Source organism: Eptesicus fuscus, chromosome 21 (genome assembly GCF_027574615.1).
Source record: "Eptesicus fuscus isolate TK198812 chromosome 21, DD_ASM_mEF_20220401, whole genome shotgun sequence".
Lineage (NCBI taxonomy): Eukaryota > Metazoa > Chordata > Mammalia > Chiroptera > Vespertilionidae > Eptesicus > Eptesicus fuscus.
In genome coordinates, this window is record NC_072493.1 from 44,446,384 (window position 1) to 44,468,444 (window position 22,061).

General features: G+C 55.5%; 1 protein-coding gene across 1 annotated transcript; it reads right to left on the reverse strand.

The window, feature by feature from the left end:
• Positions 1 to 11,863: 11,863 nt before the first annotated feature.
• On the reverse strand, positions 11,864 to 18,004 carry CTU1 (cytosolic thiouridylase subunit 1). The gene is made up of 3 exons (XM_054710598.1): positions 17,671 to 18,004; positions 14,103 to 14,651; positions 11,864 to 12,468 (listed from the first exon to the last, which is right to left on the reverse strand). Exons 2-3 carry the CDS (start codon positions 14,608 to 14,610, stop codon positions 11,912 to 11,914), a joined length of 1,065 nt encoding a protein of 354 aa, XP_054566573.1. The 5' UTR covers positions 14,611 to 14,651; positions 17,671 to 18,004; the 3' UTR covers positions 11,864 to 11,911.
• Positions 18,005 to 22,061: the final 4,057 nt, after the last annotated feature.

Genomic DNA, 22,061 nt, shown 5'->3' on the forward strand with positions numbered 1-22,061 from the left:
AGACCGAGACCCTTCCTTAGAGGCGGGAATCCGGGGTCCTTGGCAGCTTGGAGGGAGGATGCGGACCAAGGTGCACCACGTCCGGCCTGGATGTCTTCCTGGGAGGAGGAAGTGGGGATGGTGCCTCGCCTCCCTGTCACTCCGTAGATCCCTTTTATCCCTGGTCTGGGCAGTTGGCCCTGCCCAACCTCCCCCCCCCCCCCCCAACCCGCCCTTCTCCTCCTGACATTTTATTAATTGCTTAGTTCCCATTCCAAGACTCCCGGGTACCATCTCCTCCCTCCCTCTCTGGCCAGAAAAGCAGCCACAATTGTTGAGGTGAACCTGCCCGCCCCGTAAAGGTGTTAGAACCTGGAAGAGATCCAGGGAGGGGACCCCGGGGCAGGGCGGATGGGGTGGGGGTGGAGGGGCTCCCAGGAAGGTGCTGGGAGGGGCGGCGAGAGGGAGGGACGGAGGCTGGAAAGGTCCATGAAGGTGGAGAGACAGGGAAAGAGGTAAGACAAATACAGGCCCCGAGAGAAGTGGGAGAGGCAGAGCGGAGAGTGACGGGGGCAGGGGAGGCCGATGGGAAACGACCAGGCGGGGTGGGAGGCACAGGGAGAGAGAGATTCATGGAGGGAGCGGTCAGCGTGGAAAAGCTGAGCGAGGAGCAGCGAGAACAGGGAAGAAGGTGCAGGCAGAATAGGAAGAGACACAGAGAGAGAGAGAAAAGAGGGGTCCCCCGCCCCCAATCACACACGTGCTGAATGATAAAGCAGCAATGATGGGGGGAGGTGCAGAGAGACCCCAGATGGAGAAGGCAGGACCAGGCAGATGAGAGTGATGGATGCAAGACAGGTGATGGGGACGTGAGCAGAGGGAGCAGTGGAAGGTGACACAGCAGAGGGAGAGGCTGGGGGGTGAGGGGGTGGGGGGAAGGTGGGGAGCCGGCAGGGGCGGGAGGTGCAGGAGGCACCCATGCTTTCTCACTTTGTGGTCCTCACAGTCCTGGGAGGTGAGGGAGCAGGGTCCCGGGCAGAGACGGGGAGGCTCCGTGCAGAGCCGGAGGGGAGGGCACGGATGCACAGGAAGCGATGGAGACCCAGACAGGGAGACAGGGACCCAGAGAGACCTGGGGAGACAGCGGTGAGATGAGGGAAGTTCCAGGAAGCCCGAGGTGGGGCCCTGGGTTGGGGGAACCCGTCCTGACGGGGAGCAGGGCCTCCGTGCCCAGCCCCTCCCCCAGCCTCTTAAAGTCCCTAATGACTGCAATTTGTCTCCGGCCCGAGCAGCCCCGCCCCGGACCACCACGCGGTGACTCAGGAGGCCGCCTCTCTGTTTTCGCCCTCCCTCCCTCCCTCCCTCTCTCTCCCTCGCCCGCCCAGGGCTGGCTCCCAAACCACTTTCCTCGCCTGTGCCCGGCTGCCCTGAGCTGAGCCTGCCTCTGCCTGCACCTGGGGACCCTCTCGGTGCCGCCTCGGGGATGCCCACGCCCACCTGGGCCCCCATGCATGTCTGCTCCCCACCAACCGGCCCTCGGGAGGGGGTGCCCTGCGTGGTGCTGAAGGCCTTGGCTCGGGCCCTGGTGACACAGAAGGGCCAGATGCTGGGCTGAAACACGGAACCCCTTTTATTATTTGTTTGTTTGCTTTTAATATATTTTTTATTGATTTCAGAGAGGAAGGGAGAGGGGAGAGAGAGAGAAACATCAATGATGAAAGAGAATCATTGATCAGCTGCCTCCTGCATGCCCCCTACTGGGGATTGAGCCCCCAACCCAGGCATGTGACCTTGACTGGAATCGAACCCAGGACCTCGTGGTTCCTGGGATGATGCTCAGTCCACTGAGCCACCACAGCCGGGCAACACGGAAACCCCTTTGTAAAGGAAGAATGCTCTGGCCCGGCCAGGGTGGCTCAGCGGTTGAGCATGGGCCCAGGAACCCAGAGGTTGAATTGCAGGCTGCAGGCTCCATCCCCAGTAGGGGCCACGAGGGAGGCAGCCTACTGATGATGCTCCTCTTTCATCGATGTTTCTCTCTTTCTCTCCCTCTAAAAGTTTAGAACAAAAAAACATGTAAAAAAAGAAAGAATTCTCTGGGGACAGAGAGGTGGGCGGCTCCAGGGACCTGCTCTGTGATGAGGGATCCGTTCTGTGTCTTACACAGAGCTACGCCTGGGATAAAGTTACATAGAAACACAGTGCACACACGTGTACACACACACACACACACACACACACACACACACACACCGGCAGATAGACGCATGTAAGCAATGGGTGCGGGATAAGATCTGGGGGGATTCCGAGGGTGATCTGCCTGGTGTGGCTCAGTTGGTTGGAGCTCGGTCCTGCACAGTGAGAGGTGGCGGGTTCGATTCCCTGTCAGGGCACTTACCTAGGTTTCGGGTTAGATCGCCCCTCAGTGCGCCTACGGGAGGCAACTGATTGATGTTTCTCTCTCACATAGATGTTCCCCTCTCTTCCTTCCTCTCTCTAAAATCAATGAAAAACATAGTCTCGGATGAGTTTTTTTTTGTTTTTTTTTTAAGAGAGATCTGGGGTCTAACAGATGATATCTGATAGAATTGTACCCCTGAGACCTATATCATTTCATTAGCCAATGTCACCTCAGTAAATTCAATAAAAGAAGATCTGGGTCCAGCTGACCCTTGTGGATGGCCTGGGTCGGATGTTGGGCCACAGCTAACTAGACGTCACCATCCGGGGAGGGGACGCGGGACCGTGTGGACTGTTTGTGCAACGTCCTGTGAACCTATAACAACTTCAGGATAAAGACTTGGCCACGGAACAGAACTTCCCGGGAAACACAAGCCCTCGACCCTGGTGTGAGGAGAAAGCTTTGCTCTGAGGGGCTCTCAGGGACCCTCCACTGAGCCTGTCTCCAAGGTCTCCCTCCTCCTGACAAGAACTCCCGGCTCGAGCAGGCGGCCTCACAGAGCCCACGGGAGGGAGCCGAGAAGGCTGGGGATGCCACCACATATAAGGCTCAGAACCGCCTTATCGCTGCCCAGCCCAGCCCAGCCCTCTTTCTCATAGTGATGGAGGCTAGAAGTCCAAGTTCAAGGTTGTGTTTCTCCTGAGGCCTCTCTCCTCGGCTTGTAGACGGCCCCCTTCCCCATGTGGTCACAGAGTGCTGGTCCCAGTCTGCATCTCTCTGTCCACCGCTGTTTTAATGCCTTTTCTTTCTTTCTTTTTTCTTTCTTTTTTTTTTTTTTGTACGTTAACTCCCTGAACCCTTCCCACGGTCCCGTGAGAAAGGGACTCTCGTTCTCCTCCATGCGCTGAGGAGGAAGCGGAGTCACCCGCCCACGGTTACACAACGCTCCGCGGTGGCACCGGGATCCCACGAACCCCTGTTGTTGGAGAGCGAACAACCCCAGGGAGTGAGATGCCCCAGAACAAAGGGGCAGATGGTGCAACCGCGAGAGTTGGGGGGGATTCGCCCCAGACAGCAGCCCCACAGACGCCACCCCGTCCATTGTTCCAGGAAGGAAGGAGGAAAGGGCGGCTGGGGTGGCAGGTGGGGTGTGGGTCGGGTGGCAGGAAGGGGCGGGAGGGCCTGCTGGGCCGCTCCTGTTCCCTCCCGGGGAGATAGGAAGGCCAGGAGCCATGGCATCTCCTCGGGCGCCTGGGCAGGTGGGGTGGGGGGAGGGCTGACGGTAGAGAAGATGCCGGGTGAAGTGGGCCGTCGGGAATGGACCGAGGAGCCACCTGAGCAGTTGGTTGATTTTGTTGTTGTGTTTTTGTTTGTTTTGTTTTGTTTTTCTCCAGCAAAGAACAGGCAGATCTAGGGCTGTGTGATGGTGGGGCAGATGCTGAGACAGGGACGCTGAAGATGGAGGGGTGGGGTGCGGGGAGGGGGTTCACGAAGGGGTGGACTGTGGGGCGGCGGAAGTGGAGACAGAAGGGGCTTGGAGGGGAGGCTGACTGGGAAGGGTCAGGGTGTCTTTGAGGTGGAAAAACAGGTACGACAGAGCCACCCACAACCCTGGGAGGCTGTGGTCAGGGAGTGGGATGTGGGATTTGGTGGTTTCAGAGGTGGAGCCCTTCCGGATGGAGATAGGGGCCGGGGTGTGACCGTGAGAATGGGTGGCAGCCGGAGGTGGTCTCCGGCCATGTGGACGTAGGGATGCTGCCCAACCAGGGGGTCAGCGCCCGAGTCCCGGGGTCAGCGGAGGCCCGCCTCCATCCCCAGTTATAACAAAAATAAAAATCTCAAGCCCAGGCAGGCTGCCAAGGGCTTTACATACATTATCACATGTAACCCTCGCAAACAGCGTCATGAGGTTGGAGACTCTCATCAGGACGTGCGTGACGGGTGAGGAGACCGGGGCTCACACTGAAGTCGCTTGTGCAAGTGGCGTCGTCCGGGCCGGAACCGCGACCGCCGGGCTGTTGAGCACCGTGCCATCTGGCTTTCATTGTTGTCCAAGCCGCTGAGGCCCAAGCCTGGGAAAGCCCGGCATGAGGGTTGGTGAGGGTGTCTACAAGGAGCACACAGACCCTCATCTGTCTTCTGCAAGTTCGCGGTGGACAGCTTTCCTAGTCCCGCCCACGTGCCGTGTCTCGCCGAATTCCCCCATCAGCCCCGTGAAATGCATGCAAACACACTCCCCTGCGACAGGTGAGGAAACAGAGAAATGCGGTCAGTTGCCCAACGGCGCCTGGTGAGCAGGTGGGGGAGCTGGGGTTCGAACCCCAGCCCGTCTGTCTCGATGCCTCTCTCTCTGCCGCTGACCTCACGCGTCTCTGATTACCCAAACTCCCTCTGGGTAATCTCTCCGAGGTCTCTGAGCCAACACCTGTGTCTGCTACGTGCCAGGCGGCATCTGTGTGCACACCTGGGCACCCCTGATGCCAAGTCAACAGCCGACAAACATCTCTGCCTCACCCCCCTCCATGGCTGCGTCCCACTTGTTTTTGTTTAGGCTCCATGGTATCCCCCCGCCCCCCTCGAGTCTTCCCCTTGTTAGTAAATGACAACATCCTCTTCCCTGTGGCTCTGGTCCCAACCCGGGAGTGGTCCTTGATCCCGCCCTCGCTCCCACCTGCCACTTTGACAAGTCTAGTCACCTCGGCTGCAAAATAGATGGCGAATCGCCCACTTACCTCCTGTCACCCGCTCTCATGCAAGCCACCCGTCGCTCTCACCTGGACGGGTACAGCAGCATCCAACTTGGTCTAGCTGCTTCTGCATTCGACCCCTGTCCCCACCTCCCCCACCCCCAACCCCTACCCTACACCAAGTCAACGTGTCTATCTATCTATCTATCTATCTATCTATCTATCTATCTATCTATGTATATATATTATTTTTATTAATTTCAGAGAGGAAGGAAGAGGGAGAGAGAGATAGAAACATCCATGATGAGAGAGAATCATTGATTGGCTGCCTCCTGCAAGTCCCCCACTGGGGATTGAGCCCACAACCCGGGCACGTGCCCTTGACCGGAATCGAACCTGGGACCTTTCAGTTTGCAGGCCGACGCTCTATCCACTGAGCGAAACCGGCCAGGGCAAGTCAACGTGTCCTTAAAACACACAACAGTATCTTGTCAAAACCTGCTTAAAACCCATCTGTCACTTCCCACTGCAATGGTAAGAGGACCAAAGTGCCCCCAGGGCACCCCAGCCTGGCTTACGTCCATCTCCCCCACCTCGCCCCTCCGCCAGGCTCTGGGCCTCTGTGATCATCTTGACGTGGCAGGTGCCTCCCCGCCCCTGCCCCCCGCCTCCCGCAGGGCCGGCCTTTACCTGTGCTGTTCCCTCTGCCGGGGACACACTTCCTAACACTCTGCCCGGGATCCTCCCTCCGGTCTCAGTGGGAAGGTCGCCCGCTGACCACCGTCTCTAGAGCAGACCTCCCCTTCTGCTTCCTATCGTAGCTTTGCCGGTGGTTTCCTGTCGACGCCTGATCTCAGCCTATCGTGGCTTTATGTGTTTGCTTCCTTGTTTGTTGTTGCTTTTGTTTTTCTCGAGGGTGCGTGTCCCCGTTGGATGTCCCTCCCGCTTTATGTACTTGATGGAAAAAAATAATAATAATTCTATATAATAAAAGGCTAATATGCAAAGTGACCAAACAGCAGAACTACTCGTCTCTATGATGCACACTGGCCACAGTCTGTGTCAGCACGCACAAGGGCGGGCGGTTCTGCCTGCGTTATCTGCGTCTGTGCTGGGGGCGCATAGTAGGTGCTCCGTAAAACACTCATGAAACGAAGCAACGGATCTGCCGCTAGAACTGAAGCTTCGTGAGGGCAGGGACCGACCGTGCCTCACATGTTCACTGCGGAGTCCCGGGAGCCCAATCCGATACTTGCCTGTGGCGGGGGGCGGACGAGTGAGATGATCACGGAGCCTTCTCTCCAGAATGTCCGCATCCAATGCCTCTACCTCTTCAGACCTGACAGGAATCTCCAACTAGCGGGCCCTGGAGAGCGTTCATGGGGGGGGAGGGGGGTTGGGGGGGAGGGGGAGCCCATCTTTCTGAGACTGGGCCCCAAATACTTGCAGAGAGGAATGTTGCCGACTCTAGGGGATGGTGCCCCAGGGCATGGGTACCATCCGCCCGGTCCTTCCAAGGGTCGCTTGGGTTTAAGTAGGGACTGCATTCCCCAGGCCATAGACCTCAGCAACAGCCCGGCTCCCCGCAGGCCAGGGCCTCCGGCCTCAGCAGCCCCGTGCCCGCCCTCCGTGGGAACTGTGGCCTTCTCCCTCCGCAGGGCTCTCCCGTGGGTGCTGTGGCCAGCGGCCTCGGGGCCAAACACCTTTGTTTCCGCTCAGTCTGTTTCGTAGAGATTTCTCTTGCGTGTGGGTTTGTGTGGAAACTCTTGTGCTTACAAAACACACCCTACAGTTTATTTAGCAGGATTTCCATCCAACCCTTGGCGAGTGCTTCATAAATAGCCCTTGTATCTGAGCCCGGCCACTCCCGCACCCGGGCCACGGCCGGTTTGGGCTGCTCCCTGGCCTCCTGGACACGGCCTGAGAAGGGTCGTTCTGATACCCGGGGCAGCCCCACCTGCTCTAAACTCTCCCCGATGCCCCACAAGCCGAGCTGAACACCCACTGGTGCAGCAGCACTCTGACCCCTCTTGGGGGGCCCGGCCACCCTTGCCGGCTCCTCCCGCCGTCTTGTGCCAGGAGCAGCCCTTCGGCACAGGTTCTCCGTGCTCCCAGGGCCGGCGTGCCTGTGATCCTTCATGCCGGCCATTGTCTTGTTCCCTTCCCACGCCTTTCCGTGATCATTCTTATCTATTTACTTACTAGAGGCCCGGTGCATGAAATTCATGCACTGGGCGGGGGGGGGGGGGGATGTCTCTCAGCCTGGCCTGTGCCCTCTCCCAGTCCAGGAGCCCTCGGGGGATGTCTGACTGACGGCTTAGGCCCGCTTCCCACGCGGAGCAGACCTAAGCCGGCAGTCAGACATCCTTAGCACTGCTGTGGAGGAGTGAGAGGCTCCTGCCACCGCCGCTGGGCTCACCAGCCGTGAGCCCAGCTTTTGGCTGAGCGGCACTCCCCCTGTGGGAACACACTGACCACCAGGGGGCAGCTCCTGCGTTGAGCATCTGCCCCCTGGTGGCCAGTGTGCATCATAGAGACCAGTCGTTCTGCTGTTTGGTCACTTTGCATATTAGCCTTTTATTATACAGGATTATTTTTTTTTTTTCATTCTCACCCAAGGACATGCTTAGGGAGAGGAGAGAAAGAGTTAGAGATGAGAGAGACATTTTGATCAGCCGCCCTCCGCACACGACCCCAACCAGGGACTGAACCCGCAACCCCGGTAATTGAACCAGCGACACTTCGGTGCCCAGGACATCACGCAACCAACGAAGCCATACCGGCCGGGGCCCTGCTCCTTCTTACCTCCTGGGTCCTGGGTTTGAGCACTATCTCCTGTGGAAACCATTTCACGGTACCCCACACTGAGCTGGGTACCCCACCTCTGGGGGTGGGAGGAAGGGAGAAAGGAAGGGGAGGGGAAACAGGCCCAAACTGTCAGTTACTGAAACCAACCAAGATCTCTAAAACCAGGGGCAGTCATGTGGCTGGTGACGTGTTTGCTCCGGATAAACATCTTTGAAGTGCATGCCTCGGCAATCAAAGCAGAAGCGAGGCACGTACACTCCACACAGGGGAGAACCCACATGTCAGGACTTACCCTGCAGCCCCTTAAACGTGTGGTGTGCTTCTACCTCCCGATTTAGCACCCTCTGACACACTCTATATTCTGATTATTTTTCTCTTTTCCCACGGGGGCAGGTTTTTGCTTTGGTCACTGCTGACACAAATTAAATGCTCAATAAATGTTTGTGGAATAAACAAATGAACACACAGCTTTTGAGGTCAAAGAAGGTTTCCTGAGTTCATGTGGGGCCTTAAGATTTCTGCCTGACTCAGCTGGCTGAAGTCACTGGAGATCAGAGTTCCCCATGAAGGGAGGGGCCACCCCATGCACAGGCATGGGCACAGTGACCCCTTGTGGTCAGGGCTGAGAATAGCATCTTCCCCAGCTCCCAGGACCCTCGTGTCTATATCACACGTGGGTTGAATAGTGGTCTGGCTTGAATCCAGATAGGCTGAAAGTGTAACAGACACACCGGATTTCAAAAACTCAGCAAAAGAAAGAAAAGAAAAAAGAATGTAAATTTTTTTAAAATATTGGTTACATGTTAAAGTCATAATATTTTGGATATAATGGGTCAAATAAGATGTTATTTAAATGTCACCTGTTCCACCCTGGCCAGTGTTGCTCAGTAGTTGGAGCGTCGGCCCAGGCACCAAAGGGTCGCAGGTTGGATTCCTGGTCAAGGGCACATGCTTGAGTTGCAGGTTCGATCCCCGGCCCCGGTCATGGTGTGTGTGGGAGACAACCAATCGATGTGTCTCTCTCACATCGATGTTTCTCTCTCCACCACCCCCCCTTCCAGTCTCTAAAAAAAAAAAAAAAAAAAATCAATGGAAAAAAATATCCTTGGGTAAGGGTTAACAAAAAAAATTTTAAAAATTAAATGTCACCTGTTCCCCTCTTCTAAAATCTGACTATTAGAAAAAAATAAAATAAAATATGACTATTAGAACCTTGGCTGGGTAGCTCAGTGGTTAGAGCACCATGCCCATACACAAGGTTTTGGGTTCAATCCTGGGTCAGGGCACATACAAGAAGCAACCAATAAGTTCATAAATTAAGGGGAACAACAAATTGATGTCTCTCTCAAATCAATCAATCAATAAAAATGAAAAAAGAAACTTTATCATTACATATATGATTCACACCATATTTCTATTGAATAACACTGCCCTAAATCACAATAGAAATCTAACCAAACACCCACTTCCTGGTGGGAGGGAGAAACTCAGTTGAACAGAAGGAAAAAGGTCCCTTGCCCAAAGCCATAGGTGAATTAAGAGACCCACCTACAAGGACCCAGGTCCCCGGCTTCCAGCAGGCAGCATAGCAAAAGGGTCCAGCGTCCCACCTCCTTCTCTGAGCCACAAGCTTATCCTTTGTAAAATCGGGAACCAACCCGGGGCCCATCACCTCTGAGCTAACACGGGAAGAATGCTCTGCAGTGCACCATAGTTACCACACAGGAGCCATCCCATTGTGGTAACTATGGTGGCAGGTGGGTACTAGACTTATTGGAGGTGGGGGGAGCACTTTGAAAGGTATATAAATGCGCAATCACTGTGTTATACACCTGAAATGAATATGATGTTGTATGCCAACTGTAATTGAAAAATAAGCATTATTTTTTTAAAAGGCATCCCAGCCCTAACTCGTTTGGCTTAGTGGATAGAGCGTCGGCCCGCGGACTGAAAGGTCCCAGGTTCGATTCTGGTCAAGGGCATGTACCTTAGTTGCGGGCACATCAACCAAGGAGGTGTGTAGAAGGCAGCTGTTCGATGTTTCTCTCTCATCAATGTTTCTAACTCTCTATCCTTCTCCCTTCCTCTCTGTAAAAAAACAATAAAATATATTTTAAAAAATAAAAATAAATAAATAAAAAGGCATCCCAATGGACCTTGATCATCTTGCGCCCCCTACAGTCCATTGTCCTCACTGCAGCTGGAGTGAGCTTTGAGGCAATGGAAATCCCATCTGGACCTCTTTTGGTGGAAAGCTCCCCAATGATTTACCATCATTCTTAGGCTCAATGCAAATATTTCTTGCCTCTGCAGACCCTGCATGGCCCGCCCTGGCTACTGTATCTCATGTTGCTATTCTTCCTATCCGCTCTGCTCTGGACACACGTTTCCTGCTGTTCCCTGGATTGCCAAGCTTACTCCCACCTCCGGCGGTTCCCTCCACCTGGAAAGCTCTTCCCCAAGATGGCTTTATGATTCGTCCCTTTGCTTTATTCTGGTCCCTACTCACATGCCACCTCTTCAAAGAGGCCTTGCCCCGAGCCCTGTGGAAACTGGCTCCTGCCACCCACTCCCTCTCTCCTTACCCTTGTTGCCTTCACCATGACTTGGCAAGGTTTATTTGTTTATTGTCTGTCTCTCCCAGACTGTGACCTTCAGAAAGGGCAGGGGCTTTCGTCTTTTGTTCACTGCAGTATTCCTAGCACCTTGAGGAATTCCTAGCTCCTGATGCACAGGGCACAGACAAGGTGCTCAATAAACATTTGTTGAATGAACTATTAATGTTAATACTCGATTCGCTCCCAGAACAGGCAGGGCACCGGGTCCCTGTCCTCCAGCACAATTTATATATATAAAAGGCTAATATGCAAAGTGTCCCCTCAGGAGTTTGACTGGGAGACCGGAGTTCAATTGCTCGCTATGATGTGTGCTGACCACCAGGGGGCGGCACAAAATGGAGGAAGGCCCCGGCTGGCAGCCGGAAGGCCCCCATCAGCCCTGATCGCTGGCCAGACTTAGGGACCCTACCCATGCATGAATTCCATGCACTGGGCCTCTAGTCTAATTAGAAAAAGATGAAACCCAGAGTGTGGATGGCCACACCGGAGGGCTGGATCCAGGGGATGGGGAGTGGGTGGGGTGGGAGGAGTCAGGAGGCTCCCAGGAGGACCCTGGAGGATTTGAGCAGGAAGAGGGGAAAGGGAGGGCCTTCCTGACAAGACACCAGCCCAGCAAAGCTTAGAGGTGGGACTGAAAACACCAAGTCTCCCCTGGGGGTCTCCACTGGCAGGACAGTAACCCTGAACCCCGGAGCCCCCTGGTGGCCAAACCTTAAGGTGAACAACCAAGTCCTTCCAACAGTGCTTTGATGGGGGGCTCTGATTCCATGTTCAGAGGAGGCAACTGAAGCCCAGAGAAGTCAAGTCACTGACCCAGGCTCACTCAGCTCGGCCTCCAAAAGCTGAGGTCTGGGGAGCCCACTCAGCTGCGCCTCACCCATCACAGACACCAGGCGGGATTCAGGTGCGAGCGGGTGGGGCAAGTCCCTGGTCTTGAAGAGCCCCAGGTAGACCCTGGTGTGACCCCCAGCTCGGTCCCTCCCCAGCCAGGTGACCTCAGGCCAGTTTCCGCCTTTCAGGCCACAGCCAATGAGATTATGCAAATGATGAGAGGGGGCGGGCCTGCAGGGTGCGCAAGGCTCGGAGAAGCACCGTGATTCCTGAGCTCCGTGCCCATTAAGTCGGGCGGCTTTGTTTACCCCTCTACAGGCAAACAGGAAATGCGGGTGCACAGTAGGTGCTCAGGAAGGTAGCACAGGTGTGAGGCAAGCCCCCCTCTCCCCGCCCCCCAATTCCCACTCGCTCAGGAGTGGAAAGTTGTTCAGTCCCCTCCTCCCTCAGACCCTGGAGCCCAGGCCCCAAGCTCCTGCAGGGTCAGAGGTAACGGGTCGTGTCTCCCTCCCAGAAGCCCTGGGCAAAGGTCACTCGGGTTTATTCACAGTGTCATGTACAGGCGCCCCAACGGGGAACTGGGGTCCCTAGAAGGTGGGAACAGAGGGAACGGCTTCCCGGGGGGCTGGGGGTTGGACCCGCTCCCGCTCCCGCGGAGTCCCCGCCGGCCCCACCTCGTCCCGCCCCCGGCGGCCCTTGCCGATGGCCAGGCGGGGCCGGCCGCGGTCCAGGCCGTCCAGGAGGGCGCAGGCCTGGCAGAGCGCGCGGCTGGCCAGCGCCCCGCAGCGGGAGCAGGCGCCGGCGGGCGGGGGCCGGGCGGCCGGGGCCAGCGCCAGGCGCTCGGCCGAGTGCACCAGGTCCAGCACCGCCGACGGCCGCGCCGCCTCCAGCAGCTTGAGCAGGTGGCGCGCGTGGCCGCGGAAGGCCTCGGGCGCGTACACGCACTCCTCGGAGAAGTAGTCCAGGCGGCGGAAGTGCGCGTACAGCACCACCTCCTTCTGCGAGGCCAGCTGCAGCGGGCGGCAGCGCGGCAGGGCGCCCCCCTCGCCCGGGGAGCCCAGGCCCCCGCCCCGGGCCAGCCGGCCCGCGTCGCCCCGCAGGAAGTTCATGAGCACCGTCTCCGCCATGTCGTCCGCGTTGTGGCCTGGGGGAGAGACGGGGAGCCGGTCAGAGAGGGCGCAGGGGGCGCTGCCGGTCATGGGGACCCGGGGGCACAGGGCGTGGGGGGGCAGAAGGTGGACACGGTGAGAAACGGAGAGGACAGGCCCCCATGGAGCCACGTGGGGTGCCCTCACTGTCACCCACCTACCGGGCCAGGCAGCCCTGTGCTAGGTGCCCCCTGGCGGAGGGAGTGAAGGTGCTTTAAGCTACAGATGTTCCAGCCTCAGTGTCAAGTGCACTCGGGCTGCACAGGGACCGTCAAACGGCACTTCATGGAGATTCTCAACAGGCTGTTGACACACGTGCCCCTGGGACGGCAGATCGCGGAGAAAGTGACTGCACGACAGTTACCCTTGAAGCTAAATGCCTCCTGACTGTGCACTTTGTCATCCTAGACTTTTCTATGCAGTGAAACCCGGGCCTTCTGAGGGCTTCGCCCTTGGCCCACATCCTCTCCGCAGGGCCTCTGCATGAGCTGCTTCCTTGGCTCAGACACTCTCCCAACCTCTGTTCGCCCTTCACCTCTTCACCTGGTTACCCGCGCAGCCTTCAGGTCTCGCTCACTCCGCAACGCTTCCTCACTCCCCGCCTCTCTCCCTCCTCTAGGTCCTCCTCTTGCAAACTCGCAACGCGTGCTTTTCCTTGGTAGCGCCTGTGAGGCTGTGATTATGTGAGAACCGGGCGGGAGCAGACTGACTGTGCACCGTAACAGCAAACGTTTGTATCAGGTTCACTGCTTTTCCGCCTCTGGTCTAAGCGCTTCACGCATAGCTCACCCAACGCCCAGCATCTCCGGGACCCAGGCGTTATTAACATCCCCGATTTACAAGAGAGGAAACCGAGGCTAGGTACTCAGCCGGAGGCTACATGGCTTGCATCTGGCGCATAGTAAATGGTCCATGATTACTTGTTGAAGTGATGACTGGGAGGGAGTAAGAGAGAATGAGAGAGGCGAACCGAGAGAGAAAAGAAGTTAAAAGACACAGTTACGTTTCAGACTACAGATGGGAGACACCCCTGCACATCCCTCCTTTCGTGAGGGGAAACCTATAGAATGTCATTTTTATTACTATTTTTAAAATATATGTATTTTTATTGATTTCAGAGAGGAAGGGAGAGGGAGAGAGAGATAGAAACATCAATGATGAGAGAGAATCATTGATCGGCTGCCTCCCGCACGCCCCCTACTGGGGATGAAGCCCACAACCCAGGCATGTGCCCTTGACCTGAATCGACCTGGGACCCTTCAGTCCGCAGGCCCACGCTCTATCTACTGAGCCAAACCAGCCAGGGCTAGAATGTCATTTTTAAAATGCAGAGAACCACGGCCCTAGGCCCTAAGGGTACCCCTCCAGCCCTCTATTCGCCACTGTGTGTGTGCACCAAGGTGATGGCCGTGGCTCTAAAGCTCGCCACGCCTGCCCTGCCCCTTCCCGGGGACGCGCACATACCAGGCCCTGAACCTTCTGGGGTACGCATAGCCCTTTTACTGAGACCCTCCAGGGTCTCCTTTTCACTTCTCGGGCATGCGCCTCAGCCCCTGCCAGTGCCGCCCTCGCCCGCGCATGCGCCCCTTCCTCCCACAAAGTCCCCTCCTGCTGCCGCGCATGCGCTCACCCGTCACGACGTGCGTGGCTCCCACGAGGCGCGCCCCCTCCTCCAGCGCCCGCCGCCGCAGCACCCCGCAGAAGGTGCAGCAGGAGCGGCTGCGGCCCGAGCCGGCCGTGCTGCGGGCCACGGCGTCCATCGTCCAGCCCCCGAAGAGGTCGGCGTAGGCCACGACGGTGAGCGGCAGCTCCCAGCGCGCCGCCTGGCGCCGCACGGCCGCCAGCGCCGCGTCCCGGTAGCCGCCGATGCCCTCATCCACCGCCACCAGCTGCAGCGAGATGCCCAGGCGCGGCGCCAGCTCGCGCAGCACGTGCGCCAGCACCGTGGAGTCCTTGCCGCCCGAGGCACCCACGGCCACCACGGCGCCGGGCGGCAGCAGGCGGCCCGCCACCACCGTGTGCAGCACCTCGGCCTCGAAGGCGGCGCAGAAGCAGGCGCCGCACAGCGCTTGTCCGGAGCGCGGGCGGCGGAGGGCGGCGCGGGCCTTGTGGCAGGAGGCGCACTGCGGGGCCGGCATCGCGGGGTCCAGGCGGGTGCGAAGGGTCCGCTTCTCCTGGACTAGAAGAGAAGGGAGGCGGGTTACAGGTGGATCCGGATTGCGGGGTCGCCTCCAAGCGAGGCTGTCTGGAAAGCGCCCTGCCCGAAATAGATCCGGTGAGTGTGCCGGTGGAGCAGGCTTCTGGGGATGGGGTGGTCTATACACATGTTCTGTATAGGATTCTGCTGTGACAGGCACAGTATTCTCCACAGTCAGAGGCATCCTGCCCAGTAGCTTGTCTACATCCTCTCATGCATCTCACCTCACTTCATGGCTGATGGCCTATTGACAGGGGCGAACTATAATCTGATAGATGGGGCACCTGAATTAATCTGAAAGGTAATCATATTATTTTAAATCTTAAAACACATATACTTATGTGAATAGGGGGTTAAGTTTCCTGTTCTTTTTAAAAATATATATTTTTATTGATTTCAGAGAGGAAGGGAGAGAGAGAAACATCCATGATGAGAGAGAATCATGGATCGGCTGCCTCCTGCATGCCCCACAGTGGGGATCGAGCTCACAACCCGGCCATGTGCCCTGACAGGGAATCGAACCCTGACCTCCTGGTTCATAGGTCAATGCTCAAAACCGCTGACCCATGCTGGCTGGGCTTAAGTTTCCTTTTCAAGGCCTGTGCAAACCAATGAAGGAGGTGACTCAGCTGCGGATCCAGCAAGCAGAATCAATAAGCATGGTCAGACCGACCCACCAGGAGTCAAAACATCACCTCGTCGCCTGATGGCTAGGACAATAGCTGACCTCCGTTCCCAGCCTCACTCTAGCCCCTTCCCCTTTATAATGCTGCCCCCTGCCCCCTGCTGCAAGGAAGGATGTGAATGCTTGTAAGCGCCCTGTGTTGTTGGTTGGCTGGCCTTCTCAATAAACACCTTATATGAATGACTCAACCCTGCCTTCGTTATTGGACACAGCGACAGGCAGCCCGAGCCCAAGTCCTGATAACACCATGAACCAGGAGGTCAGGGTTCGATTCCCTGATAACACTATGCGATCTGGCTCCCTTTTCCAGTGACCTCCTACCCCCGTCTCCTTCAGCCATGCTGGCCCTTCCTCCCGCCAAGTCCCTCCTGCTGACACCCAGGAACACTACAGTCTGTTTGCACTGGCTCTTCCCTCTGCCCGGAATATTCTTCCCCGTTACTGGGCTCAGCAAGGAGCTCTTAGGACCCATCCACCATGACTGCCTGTCACCCTTGACATCTTTTCTCCCTCTAGTTTTTTTTTTTTTTTTAAGAGAATAGTTTGTTGATTTTTAGAGAGAAAGAAAGGGAGAAGAAAGAAACATTGGTGTGAGAGTACCATATTGATTAGCTAGCTGCCTCCCACACGTGCCAGGACGAGGGATTGAGCCCGAAACCCGGGCATGTGCCCTGACCGGGAATCGAACCAGCAACCCTTCGGTGCACAGGACAACGCCCACCTCACTGAGCCACACCAGCCAGGGCTCTCCCTCTAGTTTTTTACTTGATCCTCCCTTACTCTCCCGCTGAGTCTCCAGTCTTTTGGGGAGAGTTCTCTTCATGCTCCTCCGGTCCTGCCCAGTTCATTCTCCTTGTGGGTGACTCTGAATGGGAGCTGGGCCTTCTCTCAGATCCTAATTGCCCCAACTGACCAGGCCCTCCTGCTCCCATCTCCTGGGAGCACCCCCACCTTCCCACCAGCTCCTCCGCAGCACGGGACATACAGTAAAGTCTCTCTGGGCTCCTTTCTCTCCCCCCTCCCCCCGCCCCCCACATCTACAGTCACCTCAGAAGACGAGTCCGTGCAGGTTGTTAGAGACTCAGAGGACACCAAGTCGGGTTTTAATTTTATTCAGAGGGAGATGGAAGAGTTTTGAGTAGAGAAGGGATATAATTGGACTTAAGTATTAAAACGATCCCTTTCGCTGCTGTGAGGAGAACAGACTGTACCCTACAAGGGGTAGAGGCCGGGAGGCCATCGAGGAGGCTGTGGGGCAATTAACAGTCAGTGAGAGCCTTGGCTGGTGGGCTCAGTTGGTTGGGCATCGTCACTTTGGTTCCTGGTCAGGCCACATCCCTGTTGCGGGTTCCTAGATCATCACATCAATGTTTTTCTCTCTCCCTCTCCCTTTCCTGTCCTCTCTTTCTAAAATCAATAAAAACATATTTGGAAAACATTTAAAAAAAAGTCAGTGAGAGATGATGTGGCCTGGGTGGGGGTGGTGGCAGTGGAGGTGGGAAGAAACGGGGGTTTGGATCTGTTTTGAAGGGAGAGCCCATAGGACTTGCACAGGACGTGGACTGGGGTGGAGGATAGGGTGATGAGAAAAGAGGAATGAAGAATGGCTTTGAGGTTTTGGGCAAGGCACCTGGGAAGATGATGGGACAGTTAGTGGGGGGGGGGGGGGGGGGGCGCGGGCAGGGGGCACAACTAGGAATTCCATTGGGACGTCAGGTTTGAAGTCCCCGTTAAGCATCTTCCCTTCAAAGACTTTAGGGACTCCAGGATGGGCCTGGCCCCTCCTCTGGGCTCCCAGAGCCGCGTGCATGCCTCATCCCAGCCTAACCAGGGCTCCACCTGCCCGTGACAGGCCTGACTGCCCACTGTGAGCTCACTAACAGCAGGGCTGGGTCTCCCTCCACTTCGCACAGGGTTTGGCACACAGTGTCGGCGCTCAGTAAATATCTGTAGGATGAGGGGCTAATAAGTGCACCCCGAGGACGGCACGCGGACCCCTGGGAAGCCTGCGGATTGCTGCCTTGTCAGAGGATGGATATTGTGTGACCTCTATCATGACGGAGGTTCTAGGGCAGAGTAGGGACCTTCCGGACGAACCCGATTAGAGGCGGGGGCAGGGAGATGGTCGAACCCGACTTGGGGGAGGGGTGGGTGGGCAAGAGACAGGCGAACCGCAGTGTCCCACGTGGGGATCCTGGACAGAAGGCCTGGGGATACAGGCGTTGGGAAGTCACAAAGGCGAGACCCTAACTCACACAACACCGCAACAAAGAGCGGCCGCCCACGGGCCCACCCGCCACGGCAGGAAATACTCACTTTATGCAGAATGTGGTGCTGGGATGGCCAAGCTGCTAGACATGCGGAAGCCCCGCACGGAAGTGGCTCCGGAGACTACGACTCCCACAAGGCTGTGGGGCTGTCTTGGCTACGGCTCCCAGAACCCCATGCAACAGCTCCATTCCAAAGCACTTGTGGCTACGGGCCCCGCTCGGCCTACAACTCCCAGCAATCCTTGCGGCCCCTTGGGCTCTGCCTACCGCTTCCCCTGTTTCCTTTCTGCGCCTGCGCAGAAGTATGGGACGCAGGCGAGCTGTTTGCCAAGTGACTGCGTCCGTATTATCCGCTTTTGCGGGATTATTATAGGTTTTTTAATGGATTAGAGTGCATAATATGTCTACCCTTTGAGGTGGGGTTGCAGGTGGAAATTGAAAGTGGGAGTGCGAGGGACGGTCGCGAGGACAGCGCCTGCACGGGGGCAGACTTTCTGAGGGTGGGGGCTCCGAGGGTCTGCGGATTGGTGGGGGGGTCTCTGCGTGTCTGCGAATTGATTTTGGTGCACGTGAGCCTGTCGAATGGGTCCGCTGTTAGTGATTTGGGGGTGGGTGGGGGTGGTGTCTCTGTACATTCGCCTGGCTGGCTCTGCTTAGTGGAGGTGCTTGGGATCCGCTGCACAGGCCCTGGCCAGGGAACCGGTACACATTTCCTGTTATGTAAAGGTGGAGCTGGATGATGGAGGGTGAGGTAGAGGTCCTGATGGGACTAGGACAGTGGTCGGCAAACTCATTAGTCAACAGAGCCAAATATCAACAGTACAACGATTGAAGTTTCTTTTGAGAGCTGAAAACCGACTTCTGGGCATGGGCCACAAAGTTTCAATCGCACTGTATGTGCATGCCCGCACGTGGTATTTTATGGAAGAGCCACACTCAAGGGGCCAAAGAGCCGCATGTGGCTTGCGAGCCGCAGTTTGCCGACCACTGGACTAGGAGACCCTACAGACTCCGACTCCGAGACTGAGGGGCCCGAAGGTGCAGTAGTCCTGAGGCACAGAGTCATGGAGACTCTCGTTAACCCAACTCACGTTCCATTAACCCAACGGCCTCGAGACTGAGACCCTAGACCAGTGGTTCCCAATCTTTTTTTTGGCCATGCCCCACCTAAGCATCTCTAAAATCCTGATGTCTCTCCCCCACCCCGTGACATATAATTATTATTATTCAAAAAGTGAACTCCTATTCTCGTGGAGGAAGCCTAAAAGTCCATTAACTTGGTTTAAACAAGCTTCCAAAGAACATGGCATCCAAGAAAGAGCAAAATGAAAGAACAGTTGAAGTACTGAGGAAGAAATCACTATGAAATTGTTTTTTTAAAAAATAATATGAAGTCATATGAAAAAATAGCAAATGAAGTTTCAAAACAATAGAGAACTGAAATGCATAAATATGTCATAATATATATTTATATACTGTATATGAGATCCCTAGAACCGTAAGAAATGCAAAAAATTCACTGTTAATAACTCATTCCCCAATTGCCCCCTTAAAAATCAAATTGCCCCCCCTCGTGTGGGGCGTGCCCCATGTTGGGAACCACTGCCCTAGACGGACAGGTCCGAAGGCTTAGACCAGGGGTCCTCAAACTTTTTAAACAGGGGCCAGTTCACTGTCCCTCAGACCATTGGAGGGCTGGACTATAGTTTAAAAAAAGAAACTATGAACAAATTCCTATGCACACTGCACATATCTTATTTTGAAGTAAAAAAAACAAAACAGCAAAAACACCCGCATGTGGCCCGCGGGCCATAGTATGAGGACGCCTGGCTTAGACCCTTCCTAACCCAGGAGCCCCAAGGCCTGGAGTCTCAGATCTCTGAGAAAACCACTGCTGCAGAGACAACCTTCTCCCTCCCAATCCAGGGGCCTAGAGCATCCATTTCCCCTCCAGTGGCCAAGGGCCTTGGAGACCCCTGAAACGGAAATCTGGGGGTTCCAGGAGTCCAAACACTCAGATTCCTGAGGCCCAGGAGACCAGAAATCTTGGGGCTATAAAATGTGGGCTTAGCTGCCGAAACCGGTTTGGCTCAGTGGATAGAGCGTTGGCCTGCGGACTGAAAGGTCCCAGGTTTGATTCCAGTCAAGGGCATGTACCTTGGTTGCAGGCACATCCCCGGTAGGGAGTGTGCAGGAGGCAGCTGGTCGATGTTTCTCTCTCATTGGTGTTTCTAGCTCTCTATCCCTCTCCCTTCCTCTCTGTAAAAAAACAATAAAATGTATTTAAAAAAACAAACAAACAAAAAACAAAAAAAAAAACGTGGGCTTAGGGCCCCCAAACCCAAATCCCCAGATCCGGAGCTCCAAGGTCTTTATGACGAAGGGGGCAGAGTCTTAGACATCCCAAGAGGTGCAGAGCCTGAGGGTGAGTGGGTCTGTGATGAGTCATAACCTGAGGGACATGAGGGGCACTGTGTAGCCCGTATTGTCCTCATGTTGGGAACCACAATGCCTCAGTTTCAGAGATGACCTCCGTGAAGTCACCGTTGAGGATCTTGATGGGCAAGTTCTCATCGTCACTGGCTTGTTAGTTCATTTGGCTAGTGTCATTTCCTGAGGTCTGCTGTGTCGGCCCTGCGCTAGGTTCTGTCGATACAAATGAGGTCTCTGTCCTCTGTGGCCCTGCCTGGTGGGGGTGATGGAGACCTGCCTTTTCAGGAATATAGGGAGGAATGTGGGGCTGAGAGGACCCTGGTAATTATTACTGAAACTAGAGGCTCAGTGAATGAATTCATGCACCAGTGGGGTCCCTCGGCCTGGCTGGTGGGATTGGGCCAGAACTGGCTCTCCAACATCCCCCGAGGGGTCCCAGATTGCGAGAGGGAGCAGGCCAGGTGGAGGGACCCCACCGGTGCACGATCGGGACAGGGGAGGGACCGTGGGAGGGCTCCAGGGCATGGCCAGCGCATCTAGCTCTGTCTTGATCGGCCAGACCCCAGCAGCAAGCTAATTTACCAGTGGGAGTGTCTGCCCCCTGGTGGTCAATGCACATCATAGCAAGCAGTTGAATGGTGTTAGCATATCATTAGCATATTACCCTTTGATTGGTTGAATGGACGACCAGACACTTAGCATATAAGGCTTTTATTATATAGGATTCCCCAGTAGACACATATGAGTGGACAGACCTGGATGAAATTAGTGAAGTGACTTCCAGAGAAGCCTTATCCGTCATTGGTTCTGTATTTGAGAGTCACCCAAGCTTACCATCTTCCATCACATCGTTCTGAGTTGGGGTTCAAGCACAAACCCCATGTAAGACATACCTCTGGGTTGATGGAAAGAACCCTAGCAAATATTGGAGTCTCAGAGAAGAGAGTCGAGTCCTGGACCTCAGGGAGTGTGTACTGAACCCCATTTGAGTTCTACCCTCTTTCTCTCAACCCTGGACACTTAGGTCTCAGAGCAGTTGGTTGAAAGCAACATCCACTCCACAAACACTGGTTCAGAATGGAGGGGGAAGATAAAATGAATGGAGAGACTGCCTGTGTTAAGCACGAAACTGTGAAAAGCAACCACATGAATAGTATGCACACACACTGCTCTGCTTTTGGTTCTCTTCGGGCCCTCCGTGGATTGGATGGTGCCCACCCACACTGGGGAAGGGCAATCCACTCTCCTGAGTCCACAGATTTAAATGCTAATCTCATCCGGAAATACCCTCAGAGACGCACCCACAAATAATGTTTAACCTGGGCATCCCGTGGCCCAGTCAAGCTGATGCGTAAAATGAATCATGCACTGGCCTAAGAAAACCAATATTTAGTATCTACACACACACACACACACACACACACACACACACACACACACACACACACCACACAGATGTCCTGCCTCATTGCAGCTCTGAATCAGCACCACGGACAGCGCTATCACCCAGGCTATATCCTGGACGGAGGGAGCGCCCCCTATGGGTAGTGAACTGACTTCTGTTGGTCGCAAACAGCACATAACTTGGTAGTTGATGGAGGAGTGAGTGGTATTGAGAACACAGAATCTGAGTCCGGTCGTTTCCAGGATCACCTGCAGAATTTATGACCCTTGTGACTTGCCTGAGAGTCCTCACCATGTCCACTCGGCTTGTTTCCCCCTGAGAAGTCACCTTCCAGTTTGCAAGAGCAACAGCCCCACCACTTCCAGCCTGTGCCTCCCCCATCACAGCCACCTATTCTACGCCACCAGCATTGTCAGGTAACCTGTCTGTCTCCCGGCCAGATGTTGCTTTTCTCAAAGGCAAGAGCCAAATCTCTCATATTCTTCCTTTTACTGGAAACCTGAGGGCACAGTAGATGGTTGCTGAATGAATGATTGACTGACTGAATGAATGAATGAATGAATGAAACGTCCTCCTTCATCTCATGGGGAGAGTTGACA

Excerpts from the sequence above, each read along its gene's own strand:
- CTU1 (XM_054710598.1), bottom strand. The coding sequence starts at position 14,610 with ATGCCGGCCCCGCAGTGCGCCTCCTGCCACAAGGCCCGCGCCGCCCTC. Across the intron at positions 12,469-14,102 it reads AGCCACGCACGTCGTGACGG|GCCACAACGCGGACGACATG; the intron begins GTGAGCGCATGC and ends TCTCTCCCCCAG.